General features: G+C 39.1%; 3 protein-coding genes across 5 annotated transcripts; 1 reads left to right on the top strand and 2 right to left on the bottom strand.

Annotated features, from left to right (window-relative positions):
• Nucleotides 1–1,369: 1,369 nt before the first annotated feature.
• On the bottom strand, nucleotides 1,370–4,326 carry TH9 (thioredoxin H-type 9). Of its 3 annotated transcripts, none has more exons than XM_078580099.1 (5): nucleotides 4,178–4,326; nucleotides 3,357–3,409; nucleotides 3,075–3,197; nucleotides 2,334–2,456; nucleotides 1,370–1,706 (listed from the first exon to the last, which is right to left on the bottom strand). In XM_078580099.1, the coding sequence occupies exons 2-5, from the start codon at nucleotides 3,378–3,380 to the stop codon at nucleotides 1,560–1,562; spliced, it is 417 nt and encodes a 138-aa protein (XP_078436225.1). In that variant the 5' UTR covers nucleotides 3,381–3,409; nucleotides 4,178–4,326; the 3' UTR covers nucleotides 1,370–1,559. The 3 variants fall into 3 exon arrangements, with proteins under 3 accessions (XP_078436225.1, XP_078436227.1, XP_078436226.1); XM_078580101.1 differs by having other exon boundaries at nucleotides 1,370–1,703; XM_078580100.1 differs by lacking the exon at nucleotides 4,178–4,326 and adding an exon at nucleotides 3,527–4,165.
• An 11,668-nt stretch (nucleotides 4,327–15,994) lies between these two features.
• Nucleotides 15,995–17,905, bottom strand: LOC144706306 (NADH dehydrogenase ubiquinone 1 alpha subcomplex subunit). The gene is made up of 3 exons (XM_078579192.1): nucleotides 17,714–17,905; nucleotides 17,538–17,615; nucleotides 15,995–16,157 (listed from the first exon to the last, which is right to left on the bottom strand). Exons 1-2 carry the CDS (start codon nucleotides 17,888–17,890, stop codon nucleotides 17,538–17,540), a joined length of 255 nt encoding a protein of 84 aa, XP_078435318.1. The 5' UTR covers nucleotides 17,891–17,905; the 3' UTR covers nucleotides 15,995–16,157.
• Nucleotides 17,906–20,623: 2,718 nt separating this feature from the next.
• On the top strand, nucleotides 20,624–25,176 carry LOC144706303 (RNA-binding KH domain-containing protein). Its single transcript, XM_078579187.1, has 7 exons — nucleotides 20,624–21,273; nucleotides 21,402–21,490; nucleotides 21,583–21,725; nucleotides 23,269–23,385; nucleotides 23,541–23,657; nucleotides 23,925–24,068; nucleotides 24,699–25,176. The coding sequence occupies exons 1-7, from the start codon at nucleotides 21,194–21,196 to the stop codon at nucleotides 24,843–24,845; spliced, it is 837 nt and encodes a 278-aa protein (XP_078435313.1). The 5' UTR covers nucleotides 20,624–21,193; the 3' UTR covers nucleotides 24,846–25,176.
• The last annotated feature ends 66 nt before the right edge of the window (nucleotides 25,177–25,242 follow it).

The raw sequence follows: 25,242 nt of genomic DNA, 5'->3' as shown, positions 1-25,242 counted from the left end.
GGGCTGACCTTCTAGTGACGTAAGCCACCACTGATTAATGTATATATTGATGCTGACTTTGTTGGCTCACAAGTTGATTGTAAATCTACTAATGGATATTGTTCTTTTCTATGTGGCATCCTCGTCACTTGGCGCAGTACTATGCAAAAAGCTGTCTCTCTCTAGCACTGAAGCTGAATTTTGTGCCTTAGTTAAGGGCATCCGTGAGATATTATGGATTTCAGAATCTCCTTCAAGAATTGAAGCTGTCACTTGAACAACCTGCTACACTCTAATGTGATAATAGGTCTATTATTATTCTCGCCCATGACCATTTTCAATATGAACGAACTAAGCATGTAGGTCTTCATTGTCTCTTCATCAAGCAACATCTGGATCAACAGACACTTCAAATACAATATCTTCCTACAAAGCACCAACGAGCGGATTTGCTAACTAAGGGCTTAACCAAGTTACAACATGATTATCTTGTATACAAGCTAGGCATAAAGAATATCCATTATCCAGCTTGCGGGGAGGTGTTATAGTGTATCACGTGATGTGCACGTGATAGGCCAACTGAAATATCAAACTAGCCGTTGTAGGCACTTGTATGTATTCACCTAAATCGAAAAATTATAACAATCTTTTTGGTTCATTCTTTCTCGCTGCCCTAAGAGTACTTCTCGATAGCCCTTTATGACTGCATCCTTCTTCTTATATCTTGGCAGTTATGTTAAATATCCTCTACATCAAGAGGGTACCCACAGATAGTCAAATTTATGGCAACTACGCTGAGATCGATAGAAACTTCTCCGTCGAGTTGGATTTGATATTTTTAGAATTTTATAAAAAAAATATTTAATAATTTACTTCCAGTTCCGGTCTAGTTTGTCCCTTGGACCTAAACCTGTTTGACAAACCAGTCCACCCTCAGATGGAGGACCTACGATTACGGTTTTGTCCGTTCAAACTGGTCATTGGTCTTAAAAGTCCAACCCTAGTCATTATTACCATTCTGTCGCGCCAACGGCCATAAGTGATTAACTGCAAAGGTTTACAACAGCCTGATCCATTCCATCATATGTTCTGTCCAACTCCTCGGAGCGAAACTGCAGACTCTGAGATGTATGATTGACCGAGTATCGGTTCTGTCCGATTCATCGTCAGTTCCCAAACCTTACCCAAAGAACCAACCTCATTGGTCATCTACCCCCCATCAGGCGCAGGTGTTTAGCTGTATGTTTACAACCGTCCCTCGTCCATTTCGTCGTCGATACCGCCCAGGCCCTCAGAACAAAACTGCAGACTCTGTATTTCATCATTCAAGCATACAATGTTAAAGGTCAGGCCATGGAGTCGAACGTGTACTGGGTGTTTGAGTATTAGATTCGTATCCAAGACTTGTGTCATTTGATGATGCCATGAAAATCCCTATAAACATGTGAAGAGGAAACCAGCTTTCTCATAGACCCAGGTCACTAATGGGCCTCAATCGAAAGCAGGGCCACGTAACCATATAATTTGACCTCCCAGGAGAGAGGGAGAGAAAGGGTGTCATTATGTCCGGTCCCAGTTGTTCAAAATGAAGCTGACTCGGCAAACGCCAGTACTCGTTTTTCAAGCTCAGGCTTGTTGGCACCGACGAGCCTGTCCACCTGCTGCCCGTTAGTCAGGAAGAAGAAGGTTGGTGTTGCTCTTATGTCCAAAGTAGCGCTAAACTCCTGCTTTAAATTTATTATGAACATATTAATAGAAAATTTTGAAACCAAAAATTTTGAGGGGAAATAAAAAAACTGACAATTTAATTCAAGTTTTGAGAACCGTTCCTTACAGAAAAAAGTTGATATAAATCCCATCAGTAATAAAAAACAAATTAAGAAAGTTCCATTATGGAAGAATTTAGAAGGAAATAAAAGGAAACATTTTCATAAACAATTGTATGGTAAGAATTAAGGGGGAAATGAAAACCCAGATTTATAATTGGAAAACTGACAAATGCTCCTTTAATTGGTGGGGGAGATAAAACTCAACATTTCAATATAAAATAGAATTTCAAAATGCTCCTTATGCGAAGAGTTGAGGGGATATAAAACCCAAAATATTGAATACAAAATTCGAAATGTTCTGCATGGGATGGGAAAATTGAGGGAGAACTAAAACCCAACATTTTTAGTATAAATTGGAAAATATTTCCATAGAAGAATATAGGAAAGTGGCAAAATCCAACGTTTTAAACACAAAATATGAAAATAATCCTCGTCGGAAGAATTGAGGGGAAACCCAACATATTAAAGAAAACATTTGAAATGTTCCTTACAGTGAAGGAAAGAATTGAGGGGGAAATAACTCACTGTTAATTGGTCAATGTCCACGGTGATGAAAATCAGAGAGGGGTACTTGAGAGAGAGCTCGCCGTACAGGGGAGCAACCAATTTGCATGGTCCACACCAGCTTGCGCTGAAATTGGCAACGACCTTCAAAAAAGAAAATTATTAGATCAGATGCTTGATTAAACGATACAATAGGTTATGTTAAATAGGAAAATGTGTTCAAAAACCCATTTAGATAACTAAATATGAAGAGATATAACTGGTGTTTGATAAAAGCTCGGAGCTCCTATGAAGACAAGGGCAGAATTTCTGAGAAGATCAGATGGGAACGAACCAGTTGAAGATTTGATGATAGAGAGATAACACGCATGACTTCAACCTTAATTCAACAATTCTAGGGTACTCTTTAAAATGACCAGAATACCTCCCTAGCAATAAAATGATGGAAATACCCACAGAGTTTGGTTATCTACTCCCTCTTGGAAAGGGTTCTATTTTTTTATGAATGAAATTTCATCTGGAACTTTCAGCTTAATAGTTCTGAACAGGAACGGCGGATGCATTTTCCATTAATAGGTTAGTAATAAAAATATTTTACTGGACGTTATACACGTGAAATGAAAAATTAAGAAGCATGCCTCGGAAAGTCATTTGATCAGAGAACCTACGAGAAAGAAAATATTAGCAAGAAGTTTTCGCATTATCCTAAGACGTGCAAACAAAGAAATTTCAAAAGAAAATCAGACTTTGGAAAAGTCTTACCATCTTGCCATCTCTAGCGGCTTGTGATATTCTCTCATCCCAGACTTCCTTGGATGTTATCACTTCCACATTTCCACTTTTGAAATCTACCTTCTGATCAGACTCATATTCGTTATCACTTCTCTGCAATCACCGGTTTGACGTCAAGGTGACAGGAGAGAATAAAAAATGAAGTCAAGCTTGAAATAATTATCTCTCCAGTGCTTGTTATAATTCGATTTTTTTGCAGAAATGCAAGGTGTGAGAATATTTTTTTGCAGAAAAGAAAAAAGGAAGACTGACCAGGCAAAAATTGCAATTTCCCATCAAAACTTGAAAGACGAAACCACAGAAACCTGGACGTTAAAAAAAGGAAATTAAATTTGTATGATAAGGAAAGGAACATCCATATTGCCTCGAATAAGTATGCAAAATATTCCTGAAAGAAAAAAACACGATTACCATTGTCTTACCCCATAAATTACTAAGGCTACTTGCTGTTTTCCAAAGCACTTGATCCTCTTAAAATAAACCATAAGTGGTACAAAGAAGGGTAGAGGAAATTGAAATTGATTAATCGTGTCAAAAAATTAAAATTGGAATCGCCTGAGATTGAAATTGACTAATCGGGTAGAGAAAATTGAAAATGCAAAAAAATGTAATCGACTAATCGGATGTATAGATCTCCTTTATTTTGATTTCTCAAAGCTGTCTTTGTAGATTAACTGCGAAAACGAGCAGCGAATCGTGAAATTGTGAAACAGACCGGCGCTGCTATCAGTTCTCGGTTCGGAGGAGACTACGCTTGATGAAGAGAAACGCGCCCGATAATCCAAAGCTTTTTAAAGCGCGATTTCCAATCGAACGAAACGAGATTCCAAACCCCGACCTTCTCGATTGCTCCCGCCAAATAATTCTCCCGGGAGTAAGCGAGAATTCGGAGACACACAATCAAACATCACCAAATTTCACATATTCAGAACCGCAAATGCAGCAAAGGATCAGGACAAATCCTCAACCCCGCCGACATCGCGAATTCCTCGTTATCCGACGTTTTCCGCCCTCACCGCCACCAAAACCACGAAAGAAAAAGAAAATTTGGGGATCAAACGAAGAAGCCGCACCTCCCGTTCAATTGAGATTAAGTTCTTCAACGATTTTCGAACCTCAGACGACGGCTCAAGAATTTCGCGATCATCTTCTCCAGCGGCCTGGCGTAGAAATCTCTTCGCGTTTCACAAAAAATCGATCGTGCTTGTTATAACGACCACATGTGGGCTTTTCACGGGCCCAGTCTACTAATCGGCCTAAATAGTAAGCCCGGCTTAGTAATTTTATAAACATTAATATAATTCCTAATCTCATTGTCATGATTTGATGTATCATATCATGCAAATTAATGCTGCCACATTGAGGAAGACGTTATAAGAGATTATTTAACACCCCTCCATGATATTATAGCTCCTACTTGAAATAAACACTATATAGAGTGGTTTTCTGTTTACCAGAGCATGTATAAAAATCAGAATCAATGCATCCAAATATCTCCGAGTCATTCAATTTCATGTATCTGAGCATGTATCCTTTATTTTTTGCACATATACTGTGACTCTATGTGATGCTTTCTAGTGATCCATATATGTGTTATTTGTGTATCGACAGAACACACCCAATATGTGCACACTTGTGCAATACATTAGGCTTACTACAACAAATTGTGAGGGCCCAAAGTAGGCGGCTTTCCTACGTAGAGGCATGTGTGCTAACTGTCAAGGATATGCATGCATAATTAGACTCAGTACTAGAGAATGAGCTTGTAGCGTGGACACCACACGCATCACAGGTGGTGATGTCCGACCCTAACTTTAAATCTAAGGCCCACATGGCACTTGTGCTCGCCAGAGCATTAGAGCGACGGGTCAGGGCGGGCCATGGGCATTGCACGCATAGGCTGCCAAAGGCACACGGGTGCAGGTGCATTCACTAAGCATTGTGCATGTGTAGTCTGCACAAGTTGTGTACGCAGGCTGATGCAAGCATGCGGACATCGGCACGGGGGTGAGAGCTAAGCACAGTGCACGCTGTGTACATGGGGTGCGGGGAAAGAAGTATCCTAATAGGAGACTACGTCATTGCACGCAAAGCACTGAGTCAGCTCCAAGGTGCAGGGTGTCCTTAGTTAGTGCTAAGGCGCTCTAGAGTCAATGCTTGGAACGTCAAAAACGACAAGGCCGAGGTGGACCAAAGCGGTAGAGGTGTCAACACAGGAGATTGTGGCACATGGAGCATCAAGGTCCATGCACATGGGTGCAACAGATGGATGTTAGGGTATGTGGTACGATCGACTGGCAGATGCATTGAGGACCATGACCTGAAGGCACCCAGCGCCTGAACGGGGGGCACGCTTGTAGCAATAATGCCCCAAGGCGTGCACATAGGGCTGCGGGCCTCAAGGCATAGGAGTGCCACTACCGAACAGCGCGTCTTGCGCCCCATCTTGTTATTTTTGTATCATCTCTGGTCTTCCCCCTTGCAATGGCTACGGCCTGTGATGTAATCAGTTAATTATAATGCAATGTCCCTTTGATGCCAAGGGCCTAGACCTACCCTCTCTCCTTAACCTCCAAGCAATCTAAAGTTGTCCAATGAGACTTCTATTGCACATGTGAAGGCTGTTCAACGTTCTTGCCCAAGCATTGAGGCTGGCACGTGTTCGATCAGAGCATTGTTCTTAGCTCTGTATTTGATCGAAAGACACAAATCCATAAGGGATATTTGTGACTAGTAAGTCTCCAAATTGCTTCTAGGGCACTGTTTGTCAAAACTTGTCTCATTCTGTAACAAGGCAAAAAAAAAGGAGGTCATTTAATAAAAAAACATTAAATATCTAGAGAATGAACATGATATATCTAAATTCATAATACATTAGAGGCTTTCATGCAATCTTTGTTCTCATTATCAATTGTAAATAGATTTGTTGTGTTGCAAGGTGGGCTTATGTCATTAGTAGCAAGAAATATGGCATCCTTATGGAACACAAGAAATGTGTTTTATATGGTTACTCCCACTAATAAACACATTAATTAGGAATGTTCATCCCTAACTCAAATGAGATAATAATTTGATGAAATTGGTGAAACCATTAGCGTTACAATTTTTAAAGCCGTTAGATGTATTTGTATATTTTTATACCCTTTAATTCTCCGGGTTTTATGTTTACACCATACAGATGGCCTCTTCAATGTCTGTTTAGAAATATAGCCTTTGTATCCATCTACTATATCTCAAGGAAAAAATGTGCTACAATTGCAATTATAATTCTAAACAAGCCTTCCAATGAATGAAACATTGGAGAACGTCTCTTAGTCATCAATGCCTTCTTCTTGAGTAAATCATTTTGTTACAATATGAGTTTTTTTATCTTTTACAGATTACCCTTTGAATCCATGTTGGGTTCAAATATTTATTTAAACCCATGAATAATGCACCTCTGTCAATGGAGAAAGATCAGATAAGTCTTCACATGGCATGGATTTAATATATGTGTTCAAGACCTCTATCCCCTTTCCAAGATTGGAATTCTTTAGGGCATGTCATAATTTTAAAATAACATCTTCCTCTAATTCAAAATCAGCCTTATGTCCATTGGTAGATACATTACAGTCATCTATGAATGAATTTTTGCTTTCTCTATATTATCTTCTTAATGGTACTTCTAATGAGGTTGTTGAGTTTGTTCATCTGAATAAGGACAGTAGGTAACTGGCTTGAACTGGAGTTATTCTTATACAGAAAAGGAGAAGATTAACTCAAACTAGTTGGTGTAAGCCATGAATAAAAGGTTTTGATTAATTCTTTCTCCAAGACAATTAGTCTAATATCTTTAAAAAAATTCATTTCAAATATCTAAAGTGGCTTTGGTGTGTAATACAATATGAAACCCCAAATCTCATCCAATATCCTACAAAGTACCAACTAACTGTCTTAGCTTCAAATTTTATTTCATTAGGAAAATGTTTTACGCTGGGCTTTCTACCAATACAAAACTCATATGGGCCTTTATAGTTGCTTTCATTGTAAAAATATTGATAGATCAAGCTAAAGTCTTAGTGATTCATCATCGAGATTCATGAACATATGTGATTCAGTAAGCATATATTGTGATTATATATTATTATGAAAGAAACAAATATGATCACATTTTGAATGAATATTTATACTGTGATAAGATATTGATTCCCATTACATGTTTCTATATGGTCAGTGGATATTGTACGAGCCAGGATTTGTTAGCGGACTATTTTTGGGATAAATATGACCTAATCTTGTGGGTCATTTTGAGAAAAAATTCTCGATTCTTAAATTATTTTATGTACCCATTACACTTGTATGTGATATTCCATTTGTCTACTTGCATATTGCATTTGATTTGATGACTTCCTAATGCTCTATCTTCTCTAATGTTTTTCTCCGATTAATTATTTTCTGCTTTCTAATTGGTTGAGGGAATGCTATGAGAGTGGATAAAATTTTTGATGCCCATTATGAGTTACAAATCTATGAACTTTTATTGAAGATGAATAACTTGAAAATCATAAAGCATCATATGCAAATTGAGTGAATGAACATGTAATTGATATATCCAAAAGACCCAACACAAATGTCTTTGAGACCACAAATCAATTCTCAAAGAAAAATGAAATCTATAAACATAAAGCAAATTGAAAATATCAGAGGCATCTTGGCCAATCACACATTCCTAGTTAATTACAATAAAATTCTGCTTATTAGAGTATAAATGTTATTGGGCCTTAAAGTTGTTAAGTAGAACAATATATGAGCATAGAGGGTCACATGCATAAGACTAAAAGGATCTTGGAGGATATACTTTATTCTAAAAGGTTTTTATAAACAAATTTTAAAATAAGAATAAAGAAAGGAGGGCACACATTTTTTACGCCCAGGCAAGCCAGATCTAACCCCCCTCCTTTTTCTTCTTTCCCTGGTTTCTCCACTCATTCATCAATCATTTTTTATGGTGAGTAGAATCACAAGATCTTCATGGAGTGGCAAACAAGGCGAGCAGATCCAGCAACCCTCTAGTCGTGTGGGTACCACTGGCCAAGCCATTGATCGGCTTGAAGAAACTTTTCCTAGAAGCAAGTCAAGGACGGAAAAAGTTCACCACAAGGTACTCATTCTATTACATATTGTACAGATCATTTATGAAATGATATAATGCTTCCTCTAGTGAAAATAAGTTTTCATACATTAAAACTATATCCCTAGAATTCAATACCCTTTCCTAATTCAATCTTTTCGTGGTCTCTGCCACAAGGGTTTGTTGGAAAATGACTCAATCAATACTTACCATTGGCCTCATAGTCTTATGGGGTTGTAAAGTGGGCCTGGGATAAAATGGGTCGTGTACATAAATGGAAATACAAGAAAGAAATAAAAGGAAAGAGATACAGAAAAGAAATAGAAACACTAAGTGGATAACGAGGCTTTCTTGCTTACAACCCCTCTCAAGATGGTGACAGATGCTTGATTAAAAGCTAGCTCAAAATAAGATGGAATAAAGTCATTGTTAATCCTTTGGTAAAAATATCAACAATTTGGCAAGCTGACTTGATGTGTGTAAACAAAACCTGTTCCCGGTCAATCTTATCCCTACTCCAATGTGTGTTTAGTTCATGTGATTTATTATGGGATGCAGAACACAATTGTGAGAAATATCAATTGCTGCTTTACTATCACAGTATAGAATTGTGAGCTTACTTTGCTCTCGTCCAAGTTCTGTGAGAATATTTTGTTCCACGGCATCTTCCTCAACAATGGACAATGAAATCTAAGGTTGTTTCTTACTCCAGGGTCTCAAGTTCCCTCCAAGAAATGATAAAAATCTTGATATGGACCTTCTATTTATCAGTGACCCTCCCCAATCAGCATTTGTATACATTTCAACTTCTGCTCTCCCATGAACGTGATATAATATTCCATGATCTACCAAATCCTTCAAATAAGCCACTACTTTGTAGGCAGCTTCTAAGTGAAACTTCTTGGGGATGTCTGTTAATCTGCTTAACAATCCTACTATGACTGCAATATCAGGTAATGTATGATTGAGATGGAGAACTTTCCCAATCAACCTTTGATAAACCTTTGTCCGTAGGAGACTCTTCTTCCAAAATGCCCAATTTCATATTAGGATCAATTGGCCATGAGAGGGATTACATCCACCCATTCTCGTCTCACTTAGGAGATCAAAGATGTACTCATGCTACGATATAAATATTCTTTGTTGAGAGAAGGCCACCTCAATTCCCAAAACTTAACAGTCTTCCAAGTGCATTGATTTCAAATAGCTCTGACAGTTTGGCACCTAAAGTGTGATTATTGACTTCATCGTCTCTTGTGAGGATAATGTTGTCCACATATACCAACTAGATAGAGATTTTTCCTGAGTTGGTGTTTTACACAAATGTGTGGTGGTCATTACTTTGCTTATACCCGTATTTATTAGGTTCCATATAATGTCCTCTTCAATTATAGACTTTTCAGTCAGACTCTGCTTGATAGTATCCAAGAGGTAGTTGCATATAAATCTCTTCATTTAAAACATCATATATAAATGCATTCTTCACGTAATATTTAAGTAATGCCCAATCATAATTAGCTTCTAGAGCAATTAGAGTGCACTATGTTGAGTTTAATAACTGGGGAGAAGGTCTGTCCATAGCCTATTTGATAGGCGTGTGTGTATCATTTTGCTACTAGTCTTGCCTTGTACCTTTCTCGAGTGTGATCAGCTTGATATTTCATGAAAAATACCCATCTACGTCCCACTGGGTTTTTACTCAACAGAGCTTCCACATCTCCCATGTGTTATTTTTAATTAGTGCTTCCATCTCAACATCCATAGCCTTCTTCCAATTCAGCTCTTTGAGTGCTTTCTCATATGTTCTCAGGTTAGACGCTAAGTTGAGGGTTGTAATAAAGGACTAATAAGCATGTACCAGTTTTTGATAGCTTACCACATTAAAGAGTTGATACTAGGTCCACTGAGTACATTGCATTTTCCCTTTTATTATGGCAATTGGTCATCCATTGTCGTCTTCCTCCATCTTATTTGGTCGATCAAGGATCTCGCTTGCTCCTTTCTCTATTGGTTCTACAACCTCATCACTTTAATTTTCACCCACATCACTTGATGATTCAGCTCAATCATATTCAATCCTTGAGGCTCCTTCATGATGAGAATCAGACATAATTCTAGAATTGTCCCGAGTAATAAGAAAAACATGACTCCTAACTATATCCTGAACATCAGACATTGACAACTCAGACGCCTTTTTACTTGTTTTTTCATAAGGTTTTAAGAAACTTATATTTTGATGAAATGTAACATCAGCTAATACAAACATCCTCCTCAAAAGGGGATGATAACACTAATACCTTATTTTGGTATGTGAATAACCCAGAGTCACACATCTCATGGCTCAAAGACTGAATTTATCCCTTGGAGTAAGGACATTCACAAATGCAATACAACCAAATATCATAGGGGTTAAATCAGTCTTCAACCAAACCTGAAGATAAAATTTCATAATCAGATCTATAAGACTTTCATAGGCCAATATATTCGACTTTAGTCGATTAGTTATATGCATTGCTGTCAAGATTGCCTCCTCCTAGATTCAATTGGGCACTTCATAATGTAAGAGTAATCATCGAACCATTCTAGTTACATGACCTATCCTCCTCTCTGTTACCTCCATTATGTTCTGGGGTATACATGCATGAAAATTCAGATACCATACCCTGGTCAAATAGAGATGACAAAGTCTTGTTGAAGAAATATTGAGTGTTATACGACCGCATTTGAGTAATCCCAAACTAATTATTCACCATTCAAAAGAAGTTTCCAATTATGGTTGCAGCATCAGACTACAACTGTAATTGGTGATTTCTTTTCTTAGTCTGGTACAATCTTCAACCAATATAAGACACCATTTTGCTCCTGTTAAAGTTTTAGTTGATGATGGCCCCATACATCACAGTGAGAAAGAGAGAATGGATGTGTACTTTGTTCTTCTCTCTCAGTGAAGGATACCCATTAATGTTTAGCATACTGGCAAGTATCACATTCACCCTGAGAAAGTTTCACTCTTCTAAAAGACTTAGAATGTAGAGTTTCAGGAGTTCAAAAGATGAGTGCCCAAGAGGACAGTCCATCAGGTTGAGTTGATCCAAATGTTTCCTACACTCTTGCTACTATCAGAAAAATTAGATATATGAGCTTCCCCCACAAGGTTGCTCATGCACAGAAGCTCAGTCCTCTTTAAAAGGAAACGTATTCATGTTCTTGGCCTTGATATAGGTAAGACACCCATTAGATGTCATCGTAAAAAATGAAGTGCAAAAATTTAACGAGTTTCTAGGGCAATATGAGTTGTGCCCAAAGGCCTCAAATAAGAAGAACATGTTTAATTATACCTTGATCAACATTTCTCCTCTTATACTAAACACTCATCTGGCCCCTTCATAAGGAGCATAACTATGGAACTTCAAATAGTAGGGAGACATGTGATCTCTGGCACCGGTATCAATAATCCAGTAGGAAGAAAGATGAGGAGAATAGGATGTTGCCTCACCAGCTTGGGCGATAGATGTGGAGCTTATCATAGTCTTCAACTTCTCAAATTCCTCCGTCAACTTATCATAATCTTCAATATGAATAGTCATTCTACCATCTGCTTGCCCTTCCCCAGCTCCAGATTTCGTTTCTTTAGCATTAGTTGCGTGAGAATAACCCAGTTTGAGACATGGATTCAAAATCCAGAAATTCTCCCTCGTATGGTTTCCCTTCTTATGGTTTCCCTTCTTACAATAGGAGCACTGCAGATTAGAGTTATATTATTTATGGAATTAATCTCCAACCATACTGCCCAAAAACCCTGAAGAACATTAGCATCATCTTGCTTCAATGCTTTATATTTGGAGTTGTTTCAGTCCACCTCATGTGTAAGATGATAATAAAGTCCTTCCTCTCAAGAACCATCTAAATATAAGTCCTCCAATTGAGAAGATTAAAGTTGTTAAATTTGGCAATCTTAGGTACAATAGGGGGTTCAACGTCCCTTGTGCATCTTTGTTAATCGAAACGATGATCTGTTGGTCGGCTTCCACTGCCATGTCATATCCTGAAGAGTCAGGCTCCTACGATGATAATATTTTGTAACAAACCAAGTCATGGGCTTGTTCATCTACTCCTGAAGCTTATGAAAACCTTAAACCATTCAGATGTCAACATATATTCAATATTGGTGCTCAACAATACTCTTGTTGGCCTTCGCCGTGCACGAATACTTTCTTTGCCTCGGTACTTTGATCGCAATACAAGTCAAAGGATCAGTGTTGTCCTTGGATTAGTAACAAGCAAATTGTAGTCCAAAGATATCTCTAGACAAGAAACCCGTCGCCGTAATAGGGACACTTTTGTTGTCAATCAAATATGAAAGGAGATAGGAGGGGAGGAACACACCGATCGTCCAATGCCTGCTGCTCTGGTATCATGTCACGAACCTTCTTGCTCCCAATTGAATCTTTCAGTCAATCTCTATCGCTAGGGTTTGTTGGAAAAGGAATCAATCAAATACTTACCATTGGCCTTATATCTTATGGGGTTACAAATTGGGCCTGATGTACAATAAAAAAATAAAAGGAAAAAAGATACAAGGAAAGAAAAATGAACACATAGTAAGTGGATGATGAGGCTTTCATTCTGATAATAATTGGCCATTAGAGTCATTAACAAGACTGATATATGAGCATAGAGGGTAAAACACAAAAGGTCTTGAGATTGGAGTGCAGATGAAGAACTTAAGTGAACTCAACAGAGTCATGTAAGTCAAACAGTAAGCAACTTTAAAAACCCTTTATTTGTTCTTGCTCATTTTTTATGTGAAAACAAGTCTTGAGAGAACTTAAGCTTCCTAAGCATGAATTTTGTGTCATTGGAAAGCCTAGTAAAGTAAACTTTGACGACCACACTTATAACAAATTACACATTGGTTGAGAAATTGAGGAGAAATCCTAGCTTAAACCAAAGCTGTCATCATATTCAAAACTTTAGACAAAACCATCGATATGGCGCAGATCGAGTAATTCCTGAGATAATATAAGAAAGTGTGATGTTCCTCTCTCAACCTCAATCAACCGTAGTAGCTTCAATAAAATATTAATCAAAATATAATAAAATATTAATCTAGGATTTTAGAATTTACGCCGTCATTATTTTTCCCCAATTTCATCTGCCTTTCTCTGATTCTTCATCCTTCCATCTCGATTAAAAACTTAAACCTACCTATTTCCATGCATCTTTCCACTGCACGCAGCTGAATTTCCTAGTTTGATCCTGAACTAGCTGGCCCACGCCAGAGATTGTAACTTGTTAGTTAACTTCGAGTTCATTAAATTTGTTGATACCTAATTAGATAACACCATAAGAAGTTACTACACTGTAATATACAATGTTTCTAACAGTAATTTGTAACCCTTTTTGGATTCAATCAAGTCCAATCAATCTGTCTGTGACCTTTATTCGATTCTGGGCAAGAGGCAGTCTTCTTCTAATGGCTTATAAAAACATCTAATTATCTTTGTTTTCCTTGATCTTTGGCAAAGTTGGAAATGCCTTCTCACCAACGTGCAACAAGAGTCTAGACAAAAAGAGCCCCAAAATGCCAAATAGTTGATATTTTTGGGGGCCACATTTGTACATGAGAAACTGTCCCCTTTCATAGGGCAAATGCTGTAGCAGATTGATGTGATTCATGAACAGAGAGAGTATATCAGAAGATTTGGCAGTTCATTGTAGTAATACAGCCCGAGTAGAAGAGCAATCTCTGAAGGTTCTACATAGAGGATGTCTGATCGCTGTCCAATTTAACCTTTAAATAAATGCCTCGAGGTTATGTGACATTTGCGGATATTTCTCAAAATAAGGCCCAGAACTATGTAGGCCCGGAACTATGCAGCCGCATATAGTGCACGGATGAAGACAGGGCAGTAATTTTGTAGGTGGACAAAAAATTTGTGCCGTTCGAGACTTCGGACAAACGACGGGACATTCAAATGTCTGCCAGTTTCTGGATGGGACAAATTTTTCGTCCACGGACAAAACTACCGTCCCCTCCAGGGCATTGGACAGTGGATGGGACGGTTCCTGTGTCTTGTAGGAGTCAAGTATCCGCCTGAGAGCTCCAGCTGGTTAATACATGCTGTGCTACATGTCAAATTCTTAGTGGCCTAATGATGACACACGATTGGCATGCTCACTGCTTTGTCTCGGACGTGGGACAATACGAAAATGTCTGGGATGGGACAGTATTTCAGATGGGACAGGACATGGATAAAACAGTACAGCACAAATTATGGAATTTGTGCTGAATCTTAGCATGTATGGAATTTGTAAAGAAAACAGTACAGCGTCTCGATCTCTTCGAAACACACTTCATTTTTTTTTAGTATCATTGATAGCAGAAGAGTACGCGCTAGCGCGCCCCACCCCTTATCCAAGGCGCGAGTTTACGAATGATATCTCTTCTTATATATACGAAAAGGATATAACTCATGTTATTAGGAGGGAGGATGCAGCTTGATCTCCTCTCTCATTTGGAGGGGTGGAGGTAGTGTCAGGAAATTAGACAATGCTCAGAAACTGGTTCCCATTAAAGAAATTTCAATAATGCTTCATGTCTTCAACCAGTCTAGAAGGTTTGAAATACAGGAGTTCACATAACGAAGAGATATTCCTGGTATCATAATTCAAATATTTTAACAATGTTGTAATTAAAGACCAAGTAAAACATATGAGTATTGACCTTGAGATTTTTTACATGAAAAGATGTCCAATAGATCTAAAAATTTGACCACTGATAGATAATACAATGATCTTCATAATTCAAAATTTTCAGGCCCACGCTGTAAGGTCTGATCCGTTGACTGTAAAACTTGTTTGCACCTGTCATTTTTCTTTTCTTTTTCTTCCTCAAACACAAAATAGCCCATCAATCTTACCTCAGGCGATGTAGAGTTTTCCTAAACCAGGAAAACCAGCCTTGTTCAACAGATTAATAAAGAGAGGCAACAAGTACAGAGATTCTGCTAAGTACACTGAGCCATTTTCTTCTCAGGAGAAAATGTGGAAGGCTTCAAAGGACCATATTTCAAGATTTATTATGGGCTGAAACATGTCAAAAATTTTGTCCCATGAGGAATTCTGCTTCTGAATATTTCAGCTGGACAATCTAATTGGACCGATAGAATCTGCATGATTACAAAATGTTCCTAAGAAGCTAATTACCATATCAACCATTTAGGAAGCTCAATCTTCAGGTGCTGAAGAAGACGGATGGAGAGTATAGACAACAGAAGACTGATGACAAGCTTCTGTGCACAAGAAGCGAAAGGCAGACTAGTTTCTTAAGAAAGAACACATGGAATATGTTGGCGGAGAAGAACCTGTTGTTATCCTTGTTATAGCCTTAAAAGTTGTATATTTGCATTTATATCCATTATGCGTTGACTGAAAATTGGGTAGTGGATCCAAGATTGCCCTATATAAAAATATATGTTATTCAAAGAAATAAGACAACACTTTTCTCTGGACAGTCGATGACCTTGCTCGTTTTCAAAATGGTTACCTACCTAGCTGTACTCACACTCTACTGCATCAACGATGAGGTTTCGTGACCATTCTCCTGGTTTAAGTGTGCTTTCTACTTTCATTCCTCCTTCAGAATATGTCCCATGGAATAAACCCAAGAAGACCACCACTTCCTAAACCTCAAAACCCAGGATCAGTGAGAGGAACTTCCATGGACAATGTAATCTCTATAAGCCTCTAAACTATGGCTGCTTTTGGACCCAACGAATGAACAATAAATACGTATTTTCATACCACATTTTTTCCCATGCATGCAAAAACTATATAGAATGTGATGTGAAAAGAACCAGTAAACGGCTTCAAGGTTCACTCCTCGAACAATTTGACACGAACTAGTCATCTTATTGAAGAGGAAGCAATGCAGGAGACTCCTGAAACAGGAAAAAAAATATTTTCTATCAAGATTGATAAAGAAAAAATATGATGGTACACAAAGGGTTCGAAGGAATTTCACTGATAGAAATACAAAAAGAATTGAACAAATTCAGATCACAATACGGACAGTTTAAGGAGAACAATAAGTTAGCAATGTGCGGAGCAAAGAAGTTTTGAAAAAAATACAGTTTAAATCATTTGGTGTCAGACATTGGGAAGTAGTGCTGGATGATACTGTCGAATTCGTCAATGTCATCTGCTACCCAACGTCGCCGTCATTGTTGTTGTCCAATGTAGAATATGGATGACAATATTGTCACTGTCATCCTACCTATGCATGAATGATGATTGATGAGGATGAAATTGCCATTGTCGACATCATCCGGTGACAGACGAATGACCAGGATGTCATCATTGACCTCTATTATCTGAAAGGGCACAGAGGGAAGAAATTTATAGCTATATACTCCCGTTGTCATTGTCTTGTCTTCGTCATTTTTCTGCCATCAGGATGATGAGGACAAAGGCGACTTTGTCCATCTTTCATCTCTGTCAATCTTTCCGAGGACGAATGATGAGGACGGGGATCAGGTCACAGATGATGGCAAACCCTAATGGGCAGCATCACGCTCAGTTTGGATGTTCACAGCTAAGAAAATTGATGCTCCGTTGCAAATGCTCGAACATATTATCCCAATTTGTCAACTTTGATAGCATAATGGGTTTAAAAACTAATAATTAATTAAAAAATTCAGTAACAGTAAATAGTTAAGCCACAACCTATGTCCAAGTCTTAAGAATGAGAGGTGCTCATAGAAAAAACATGCAACAAAGGCCTCCAATTCACACGATTCTCGTCGCTCTTACAGTTTTTGGAGGAAAAAATTCAAAAGGATCACACAAGTGTTCCAGAACTAGATCATTCGGCACAAAATATAATCCGAATACGAGGAAATAAACACGATCGTTGCTTCGTCTCTTTAATTACAATACCATTACAACACAAATACGTCACGGTGGGACGGTTAATATGCAGCCTTTTACGCGGACAATTTTTCGGGAATGAGAGATCAAATTTGAGGATACTTACAATGATTTTCAAAAGAACAGCGAAGAGCACGCGTATTGACGTAGAATTTAGAAAAAAATAGCATTTTCAAATTCATAAAATCGAAGAAATAAGAAATAAAGAGCGCACGAGCTTCACGCAAGACAAATCTAGTTACGAGTCGACGACTGCCTAAACAAAATTGAAGAGCATTAGAAATTTATAAGGCTAGGGATAAAGGTCACTCAAATACCTCTTCCATTGATGAAGAAACCCACCAAATGAATCACTGCATGAATAAATGACAACCTCGGACGAACCAACTAACCTAGTTTCCGGTTTCCATGAGCTTCTTGTCCCGCCTCTCCATGGCCACATCCCAAACATCATTCCCAATGTGCTTCGGCTGCAAAAAATACCGAAATTGAAAACTACAAACTTTTGCACAATCCGAAATGCAGAATTCGATTAAGGATCATTAATGACAACAAGACAGGCCCTCACCCGTCCATGAGCCGATTTGTGGATGAAATACTGAGCATTCCCCATCACGCAGAGCATCCCAGCGATGATCCCCAGAGGAAGAACGGCTTCCAACCACTGGAATTTCCCCATTTCGATTGGCAACAACGAGCTCTGCCCTCTCTCGCGCTGGTAGTAAGAGTTCTTGAGGAACGACATTTCTCATATTTATATTAAATTACTCCTAAATTGGGCTATTTAATAATAGGCCTCCATTATTTCGGCCCATTAAGGAGAATAACTATTGGGCCGGCCTTATAACTATTTAATCGTTTTGCCAGCTAATCTGTGCACGTGGCACTGACGAGCTGGAACGGGCCCCACAGATTGCCAGAATATTCAGTAAAAAAGGGAATAAAAAATAAAAAATGACCCGTTTTTCAAAGAGGAAGAGTGAAAATAAGCTGAAAAATATTCAATTTTCTGACCCAAAAAAGGTAAAATATAGTCATCAAACAGGTGGGGCCCACAACAAAGACCAGTGTCTCACCTTTACAGGACTTGGGTAGCAGGGACGTTGCCACGCGCTTAGTAGATTTGAAGAGGACGAGATGGCTACAGATATGGACAGATATAGAGAGAGGAACACAGATTTAGAGAGAGAGATGAAGTGAGAGGTAGAAGTAGAGATGTACAGATGTAGAGGGAGAAAGAGACAAACAGATAGATAGATATATATATGTATATAGTGAGAAGTGGAATTAGAGATAGACAGACAGATGGAGAGAGAGGTACAGTGAGAAGTAGAAATAGAGATAGATGTAGAGAGAGGAAGAGACAAACAGATAGAGAGATAGAGAGAGATGTAATGAGAAGTAGAAGTAGAGATAGACAGATGAAGAGAGAGGAAGAGACAAACACAGAGAGAGAGGTATAGTGAGAAGTAAAAGCAGCGATAGACAGATGTAGAGAGAGGAAGAGACTAACAGATAGAGAGATAGAGAGAGATGTAGTGAGAAGTAGAAGTAGAGATAGACAGATGAAGAGAGAGGAAGAGACCAACAGATAGAGAGAGGTAGTGAGAAGTAGAAGTAGAGATAGACAGATGTAAAGAGAGGTAGAGACAAACAGAGAGATATATAGTAAGAGGTAGAAATAGAGATAGATAGATGTAGAGAGAGGAACAGAGATTTAGAGAGAGATATGTAGGGATAGGTAGAGATAGAGATAGAAAGATGTAGAGAGAGGAAGAGACAAACAGAGAGAGAAATAGTGAGAGGCAGAAATAGAGATGGACAGATGTAGAGAGAGGTAGAGACAAACAGATTGATATATATAGTGAGAGGTAGAAATAGAGATAGACAGATGTAAAGAGAGGAAGATACAAACAGAGTGATATATAGTGAGAGGTAGAAATAGAGCTAGACAAATGTAGAGAGAGAAACAGAGATTTAGAGAGAGATAGAGTGAGAGGTAGAAATGGAGATAGACTGACGTGGAGAGAGGACGAGACAAACAGAGGGAGAGATGTAAAGTGAGAAATAGAAATAGATACGGAGAAAGAGTGATAAATAGAGACAGATATAGAGACTGGAAAGGTAGAGAAAGAGTGGGAGATAGAGATAGAGATTGGAGAGGTAGAGAAAGAGAGGGAGATAGAGAGAGTTTGGAGAGGGAGAGAAATAGTGGGAGATAGAGATATATATATTGGAGAGGCAGATGGTGATAGAGAAAGAGCGAGAGACAGAGATAGATACTGGGGAGGTCGATAGTGATAAATAGGGGGAAAATATAAATTCAGACAGAGAGAGATACAAGAGAGATGATAGTATGATGGGCAGAGGGAGAAAATATGCATTCTTAGAGACTATAGAGTCATAGAACGAGAGAGAGATGGAGAGAGAATAGAGATAGTGAGAGCGAGGAGAGAGAGATAGAGGTAGAGCAATAGAGAGACTGATAGAGAGAGAAAAGAGAGAAGAGAGAAAGGAGAGAGACACAGATAGAATAAGATAGAGAGGTAGATTGAGAGAGAAAAAAAGAGAGATAGAGATAGAGCTAGAGAGAGAGATAGAGATATAGCAAGATAGAGATAGAGATATAGTTATAGCAAGAGAGAGAGATAGAGATAGAGTTGTATCAAGAGAGAGAGAGAGAGATAGAGATAGAGCAAGAGAGAGATAGAGATATAGCAAGAGAGAGAGAGAGACAGACAGAGAAAAAGAGAGAAGAGAGAAAGAGATGGAGACAGAGCAAGAGAGAGAGATAGAGAAAGAGCAAAAGAGAGAGACAGAGATACAGCAAGAGAGAGATAGACAGGGAGAAAAGAGAAGAGAGAGTGAGATAGAGATAGAGAGAGATAGAGGTATAGCAAGATAGAGAGACAGTGTGGTAGAGAGAGATAGAGAGTGGTAGAGAGAGATAGAGAGACAGCGTGGTAGAGAGAGATAGAGAGACAGTGGTAGAGATATAGAGAGACAGAATGGTAGAGAGAGATAGAGAGTGGTTGAGGGAGATAGAGAGAGTGGTATAGAGAGATGGAGAGACAGAGTGGCAGAGAGAGATAGAGAGAGTGGTAGAGAGATAAAGAGAATGGCAGAGAGAGTGATAGAGAGAGAGTGGTAGAGAGAGATAAAGAGAATGGCAGAGAGAGTGATAGAGAGAGAGTGGTAGAGAGAGATAAAGAGAATGGCAGAGAGAGTGATAGAGAGAGAGTGGTAGAGAGAGATAGAGAGAGAGTAGTAGAGAGAGTGGTAGAGAGAGATAGAGAGACAGAGTGGTAGAGAGAGAGAAGAGGATGGAGAAAGAGACAGAGAGGAAGAGGGAGGGGCCAAGCTGTCGCCCATCAGGCTCAGTTGGCTTCCGGCATGTGAGGACATTAATGGAGCAGACGGCGAGCCTGCAGCCTTCCTGGATCAGCATGGAGCGACTCCCTCGTCCTCTCCCCACTTCTCGCTCGGACCCATCCGACCCGTCTTCTCCCCTTTTTTTTTACCTCCCATCCCCTTAAATCATTCGTACACTTTATCATATTGTTTACCCCCCCACATTTCCATTCTATAATTGATCCGGGTTCTTAAAATTCCAGCCTTTTCTACACCCTACCACTCCCAAATACATAAATCCCGATCTGGGTTCTTGAAATTTCTATTATTTTTTTACCCCCCCGTATCATCCCATCATTCCCTCTCCTGCAATCTGCATATCCTGATCTGGGTTTCTTGAAAATTCCAGTCTTTTTTACCCCTCTCGTCATCGGCTCATTCTCTCTTTCATGTATCCTGAACTGGGTTCTTTGTAATTCTGTAAACGATGGGTGTCGGCGAGCTTCGCAATATTTCCAACTGACAACTCTGCTATCTCTCTCTCTCTCTATCTGGCGCCTTTCTTTTTCTGGGGGTAAGAAAGTTGGATTTGAGTATTTTAATAAAAATTAAAAGGGTTGATTCCAAGCTCGGACCCTTCTTAATTTCTCCGTTGCGCACTACTCTCTTCGCCTTCTCTATCGCCGGCGGGGGCGCTATGTCCGGCATCTACACCCCAAACTTCTCCCCTTCTAGAGCCGCCTCCCCACAAGTAAGAAGCGCATCGGACATCGATAGGTACTGGCCGTATTTCTTCTCCTTTTTTCCTTTTTTTTTCGTTTTTTGTTGGGTTTTTGGTAGAGTTTTTGGTTGAGTTTTTCGTTCAGTTTCTTGCCTTTCTCGCTCATCTCTTCAAGTTTTCACAGTCAGTACTTGACCGAGCTACTGACAGAGCATCAAAAGCTGGGCCCTTTCGTGCAAGTTCTTCCGATATGCAGCCGATTACTCAACCAAGGTTTGATTTTTCTTGTGGAATCTGTGCGTAGGGCTCCGTAGTTTGAATATCTCTTGATTTTGATCTGGGTTTTGTGATTGGTTCTTGTGCAGAGATTATGAGGGTGACTGGCATGAGTTCTAATCTTGGGTTCAGCGACTATGATAGAGTACAGTATCGGAGTCCGAGCCCCATGGCATCTTCTAATATCCACTCTGATATTGGAGGGGGGCGTTGGAGTGGGGTTCCTCCGGAGGTGAGAAGTTATGTTCTTGTGTAGTTGTGTTCTTTCAATTGCATTGCTTTGTTCTTCTTTGTGTATCAGTAGATTTTCTTTCTTGTTTTTGAAGTTTTTTTCTTGATGAAGAAAGATGGGGAAGATCACACAAAATCGGTGACCTAAGAGTAGACCTGGTAGTTCCGTTTGTTTTGTGCGAAATTGTGCGAATTGTTTGTTCTGTTCAGTTTTCCGAACAGAACAAAAAAACAATACGAACAGAACATCGCAGAGACCCGTGTGCAGTTCTTTTGTTAGCTTTGTGTGAATTGTGTTCGTTTTTGAAAAAAGAAAAGAACAGAACAAAGAGCAAGGCCCTGTGCAGTTCTTTTGTGTGAATTTTTTGTTCGTTTAAAAAGAACAGAACAGAACAACCATGTCTACCTAAGAGGCTGCCCCGATGTGATAAATGAATATGATCCTTCAAACTGCGCAGAGGTAAAACTTGCTACTGCTTGTACAACTGCATCCATCTATGCTTCTCAGTCTGTTGAAGATGACTCTGTCTCGTTTTTAATGCTTGGTAGAGTTCTGAAGATGCTTGAAATAGAAGATTATGGGCAAGGAATTTGGTAAATTTTGTCAATGTTGATGGCTTCTGGGGCGGATTGAGTGAATATATTAGTAAACTTTTCCATGTTCCTATTTAGCTTTCCTTATAGTATCCGTTTCTGTATTAAAGAAGTTTATAATTTTTTCAGTAGTTATGGTTGGAATTTCACTAGCCCTTTCTCATAAATTTGACGCCCACTGGATGCCAAATACCGATGTCCATGATTTACAGAAGATAAAAACTAAAAAGTAAAATTTTATGATAAGCTGGTTACTTTTATGTGACGTTTGGAAGTGCACAGTTGATTTAGTAAACTTAACTTAAGCTTTTTTTTTTAACACGTAACTTAACTTAAGCTTCTAAATTATTCTTTTTTGAATGCTTTTCAATCTCGTTTTTTCAAGTTTCACTTGGGTGATGACACTTGGCACAATACATGAACCTCTTTTGCATATTCTCATGTTGAAGTGTAAGTATAAGAGGATATTATATAAACCTTGCGTATGTCCCTTGCAGTTGGCGCCAGCCAAAGTGAGTCTGACTCAATATATTACACATACAATATCATTTTAGTGATTTCTACTAGATCTATTTTGTAGAATTCATCTAATTAAAGTTTTACCCTCACAAACACCCTCTATCACCCTAAAGAGTAGAAGGTTACCCCTGCAACATCATTTTAATGATTTCTGAAAGATCATAGTAAATAGAATTCATTTCATGTAAAGCTTTTACCCTCATAAATATCCTCTATCTCTTGAAAAAAAAGAAGGTTACGCTTGCAATATCACTCTGGCAATTTCTATAAGATCTATTTGACAGAATTCATCTCTTGTAAAGTTTTCCCCGCAATGTTATTTCAGTGATTTCTATGAGACCAGCCGATAGAACTCATCTCATGTAAAGGTGTATTTTTGCAATTATTCTTGATCATCCAAAAAATTCTAATTTCTGTTTTGGTGGGAGCAGAGGTTTGGTGCGCCGAGAGGGATGACGATGGACTGGCAGAGCGCGCCGCCCAGTCCAAGTTCATACATAGTCAAGAAGATATTGCGCCTGGAAATCCCAGTAGACGCGTACCCCAACGTATAATTCTACCCCACACTTGTCTCATCTCTATCCTCTGATAATGCCCATTCAATAACTTTCCAAGTTATCGGGTTGATCTCGGATTCTGGGTGATCTTCCTTTTTTTCTCTCAGAAAATATAAGTTTCTTAATTATATTTCATGAATTTGCAGTATAATTTTGTTGGGCGGCTTCTTGGCCCCCGTGGAAATTCTCTGAAGCGGGTGGAGGCCTCCACAGGCTGTCGCGTGTACATCAGAGGAAAGGGCTCCATAAAAGACCCTGGCAAGGTAGCCTTCTTCTAAGATTTTTTTATAATTCCCGTCATTGAAACCAGAATCAACATTCCAAATGTGAAAGTGATTTTAAAGTTTTAGACTTAATCTTACCCGAAGGGTCAATAAAGGTATTGGTGAATCAGTTTTTTAAACATGAGTGAGTTGAAAATTAGGACAAATACCCGGGATCGAAGTTGCATCAATAAAAGAGTCTGAGATAGGTTTCCTCTTTTTTTCCATGCCATTGTTTTGATTTTATTTTGCTTAATTCATTCCAAGGAGGACAAGCTTCGAGGAAAGCCCGGGTATGAACATCTCAACGACCCCCTACATGTTCTGGTCGAGGCAGAGCTGCCCGCTAACATCATTGATACACGGTTAAGACAAGCCCAGGAGATCCTTGAGGAGCTGCTAAAACCTGTGGTATGAAAATATATCTCTTTCCCATATCTTTCTCAATATCGTATGATCAGATATCCATGATTCTGGTCTAAGGCAATGAGACCCTCTTCTCTTCATCTCTCTATTTTCTCTCTCTAGAAATCTGTATATACCCGGTAGGCTTTGACGTTTGCCATCGTCTTGACCCTCGTTGACGATGTCATTGGCAATTTTTGAGGTGGTCGATGATGGCAGGATATCTTTCTCATTATCGTATGATCAGATATCCATGATTCTGATGTAAGGCAAGAAGAACCTCTTCTCTTCATCTCTCTATTTTCTCTCTCTAGAAATCCGTATATACCCGGTAGGCTTCGACGTTCGCCATCGTCTCGACCCTCGTTGGCATTGACGATGACATTGGCAATCTTCGGGGTGGTTGATGATGGCAGGATATCAGAGCCATCAACTTTAGAATTCTAGTTAGAAAAATATTCACCCCCATTGGCATGAACGTCGTCGTCAATGTCAAGCGTCCAAGTTGACAATGACAATGACAAAGTTTTTCTTTACGTATGGACGGTTGGTATGGACATGCCGAACCCAAGTACCTAGCATAAATGAAGAAATTTCATTAGTTCAAAAACCCTAATTAGTTGACTCTTGGAACAGGATGAATCCCAAGATTTCTACAAGAAGCAGCAGTTAAGGGAGCTCGCAATGTTGAATTCAAGCCTCAGGGAGGACAGCCCTCACCTGAGCGGCAGCGTCTCTCCATTTGGCAGCAGCGGAATGAAGCGGGCGAAGACGGGCCGATAACGGGGTTACCTCTTGGCTGATCACTTTCCACCTTGAAAACCAACCATGGCAGGTTTTGGATTTCTTCCAAGCTGGGGTTCTTCCGTTGCTTGCCGTTATGTTAACATACTACCCGTTGGACTCCTCATCCATGACTGGGGTCTGCCTTGGTTCGTACCATCCCAAGAAGATGTGTGTGCTGATGTCGATGGTAAGATCCTTTGTTTATTTATTATTTATTCTTTCAGTCTAATCTTTTGCTTCTTGTATAATGCCGAGGTTTTCTGTCTTAATTGGAACGGTTTGTATGTCTAGTGGATTGATTCATCAGGTTGACCATCAGGAAAAATAAGGCATTCCCTCTTTCTAAATACTGAAAGGGTATAAAAAAAGACCTGTGTGTTTATTGGGGTATACT

Source organism: Wolffia australiana, chromosome 8 (genome assembly GCF_029677425.1).
Source record: "Wolffia australiana isolate 7733 chromosome 8, ASM2967742v1".
Classification (NCBI taxonomy): domain Eukaryota; kingdom Viridiplantae; phylum Streptophyta; class Magnoliopsida; order Alismatales; family Araceae; genus Wolffia; species Wolffia australiana.
This window is presented reverse-complemented; position numbering and strand designations above follow the sequence as displayed.

Excerpts from the sequence above, each read along its gene's own strand:
- LOC144706306 (XM_078579192.1), bottom strand. The coding sequence starts at position 17,890 with ATGTCGTTCCTCAAGAACTCTTACTACCAGCGCGAGAGAGGGCAGAGC. Across the intron at positions 17,616-17,713 it reads ACAAATCGGCTCATGGACGG|CCGAAGCACATTGGGAATGA; the intron begins GTGAGGGCCTGT and ends TATTTTTTGCAG.
- TH9 (XM_078580099.1), bottom strand. The coding sequence starts at position 3,380 with ATGGGAAATTGCAATTTTTGCCTG. Across the intron at positions 2,457-3,074 it reads CCGCTAGAGATGGCAAGATG|GTCGTTGCCAATTTCAGCGC; the intron begins GTAAGACTTTTC and ends TCTTTTTTGAAG. Across the intron at positions 1,707-2,333 it reads TGGACATTGACCAATTAACA|CAGGAGTTTAGCGCTACTTT; the intron begins GTGAGTTATTTC and ends ATAAATTTAAAG.
- LOC144706303 (XM_078579187.1), top strand. The coding sequence starts at position 21,194 with ATGTCCGGCATCTACACCCCAAACTTCTCCCCTTCTAGAGCCGCCTCC. Across the intron at positions 21,274-21,401 it reads AGCGCATCGGACATCGATAG|TCAGTACTTGACCGAGCTAC; the intron begins GTACTGGCCGTA and ends AAGTTTTCACAG. Across the intron at positions 21,491-21,582 it reads CAGCCGATTACTCAACCAAG|AGATTATGAGGGTGACTGGC; the intron begins GTTTGATTTTTC and ends GTTCTTGTGCAG.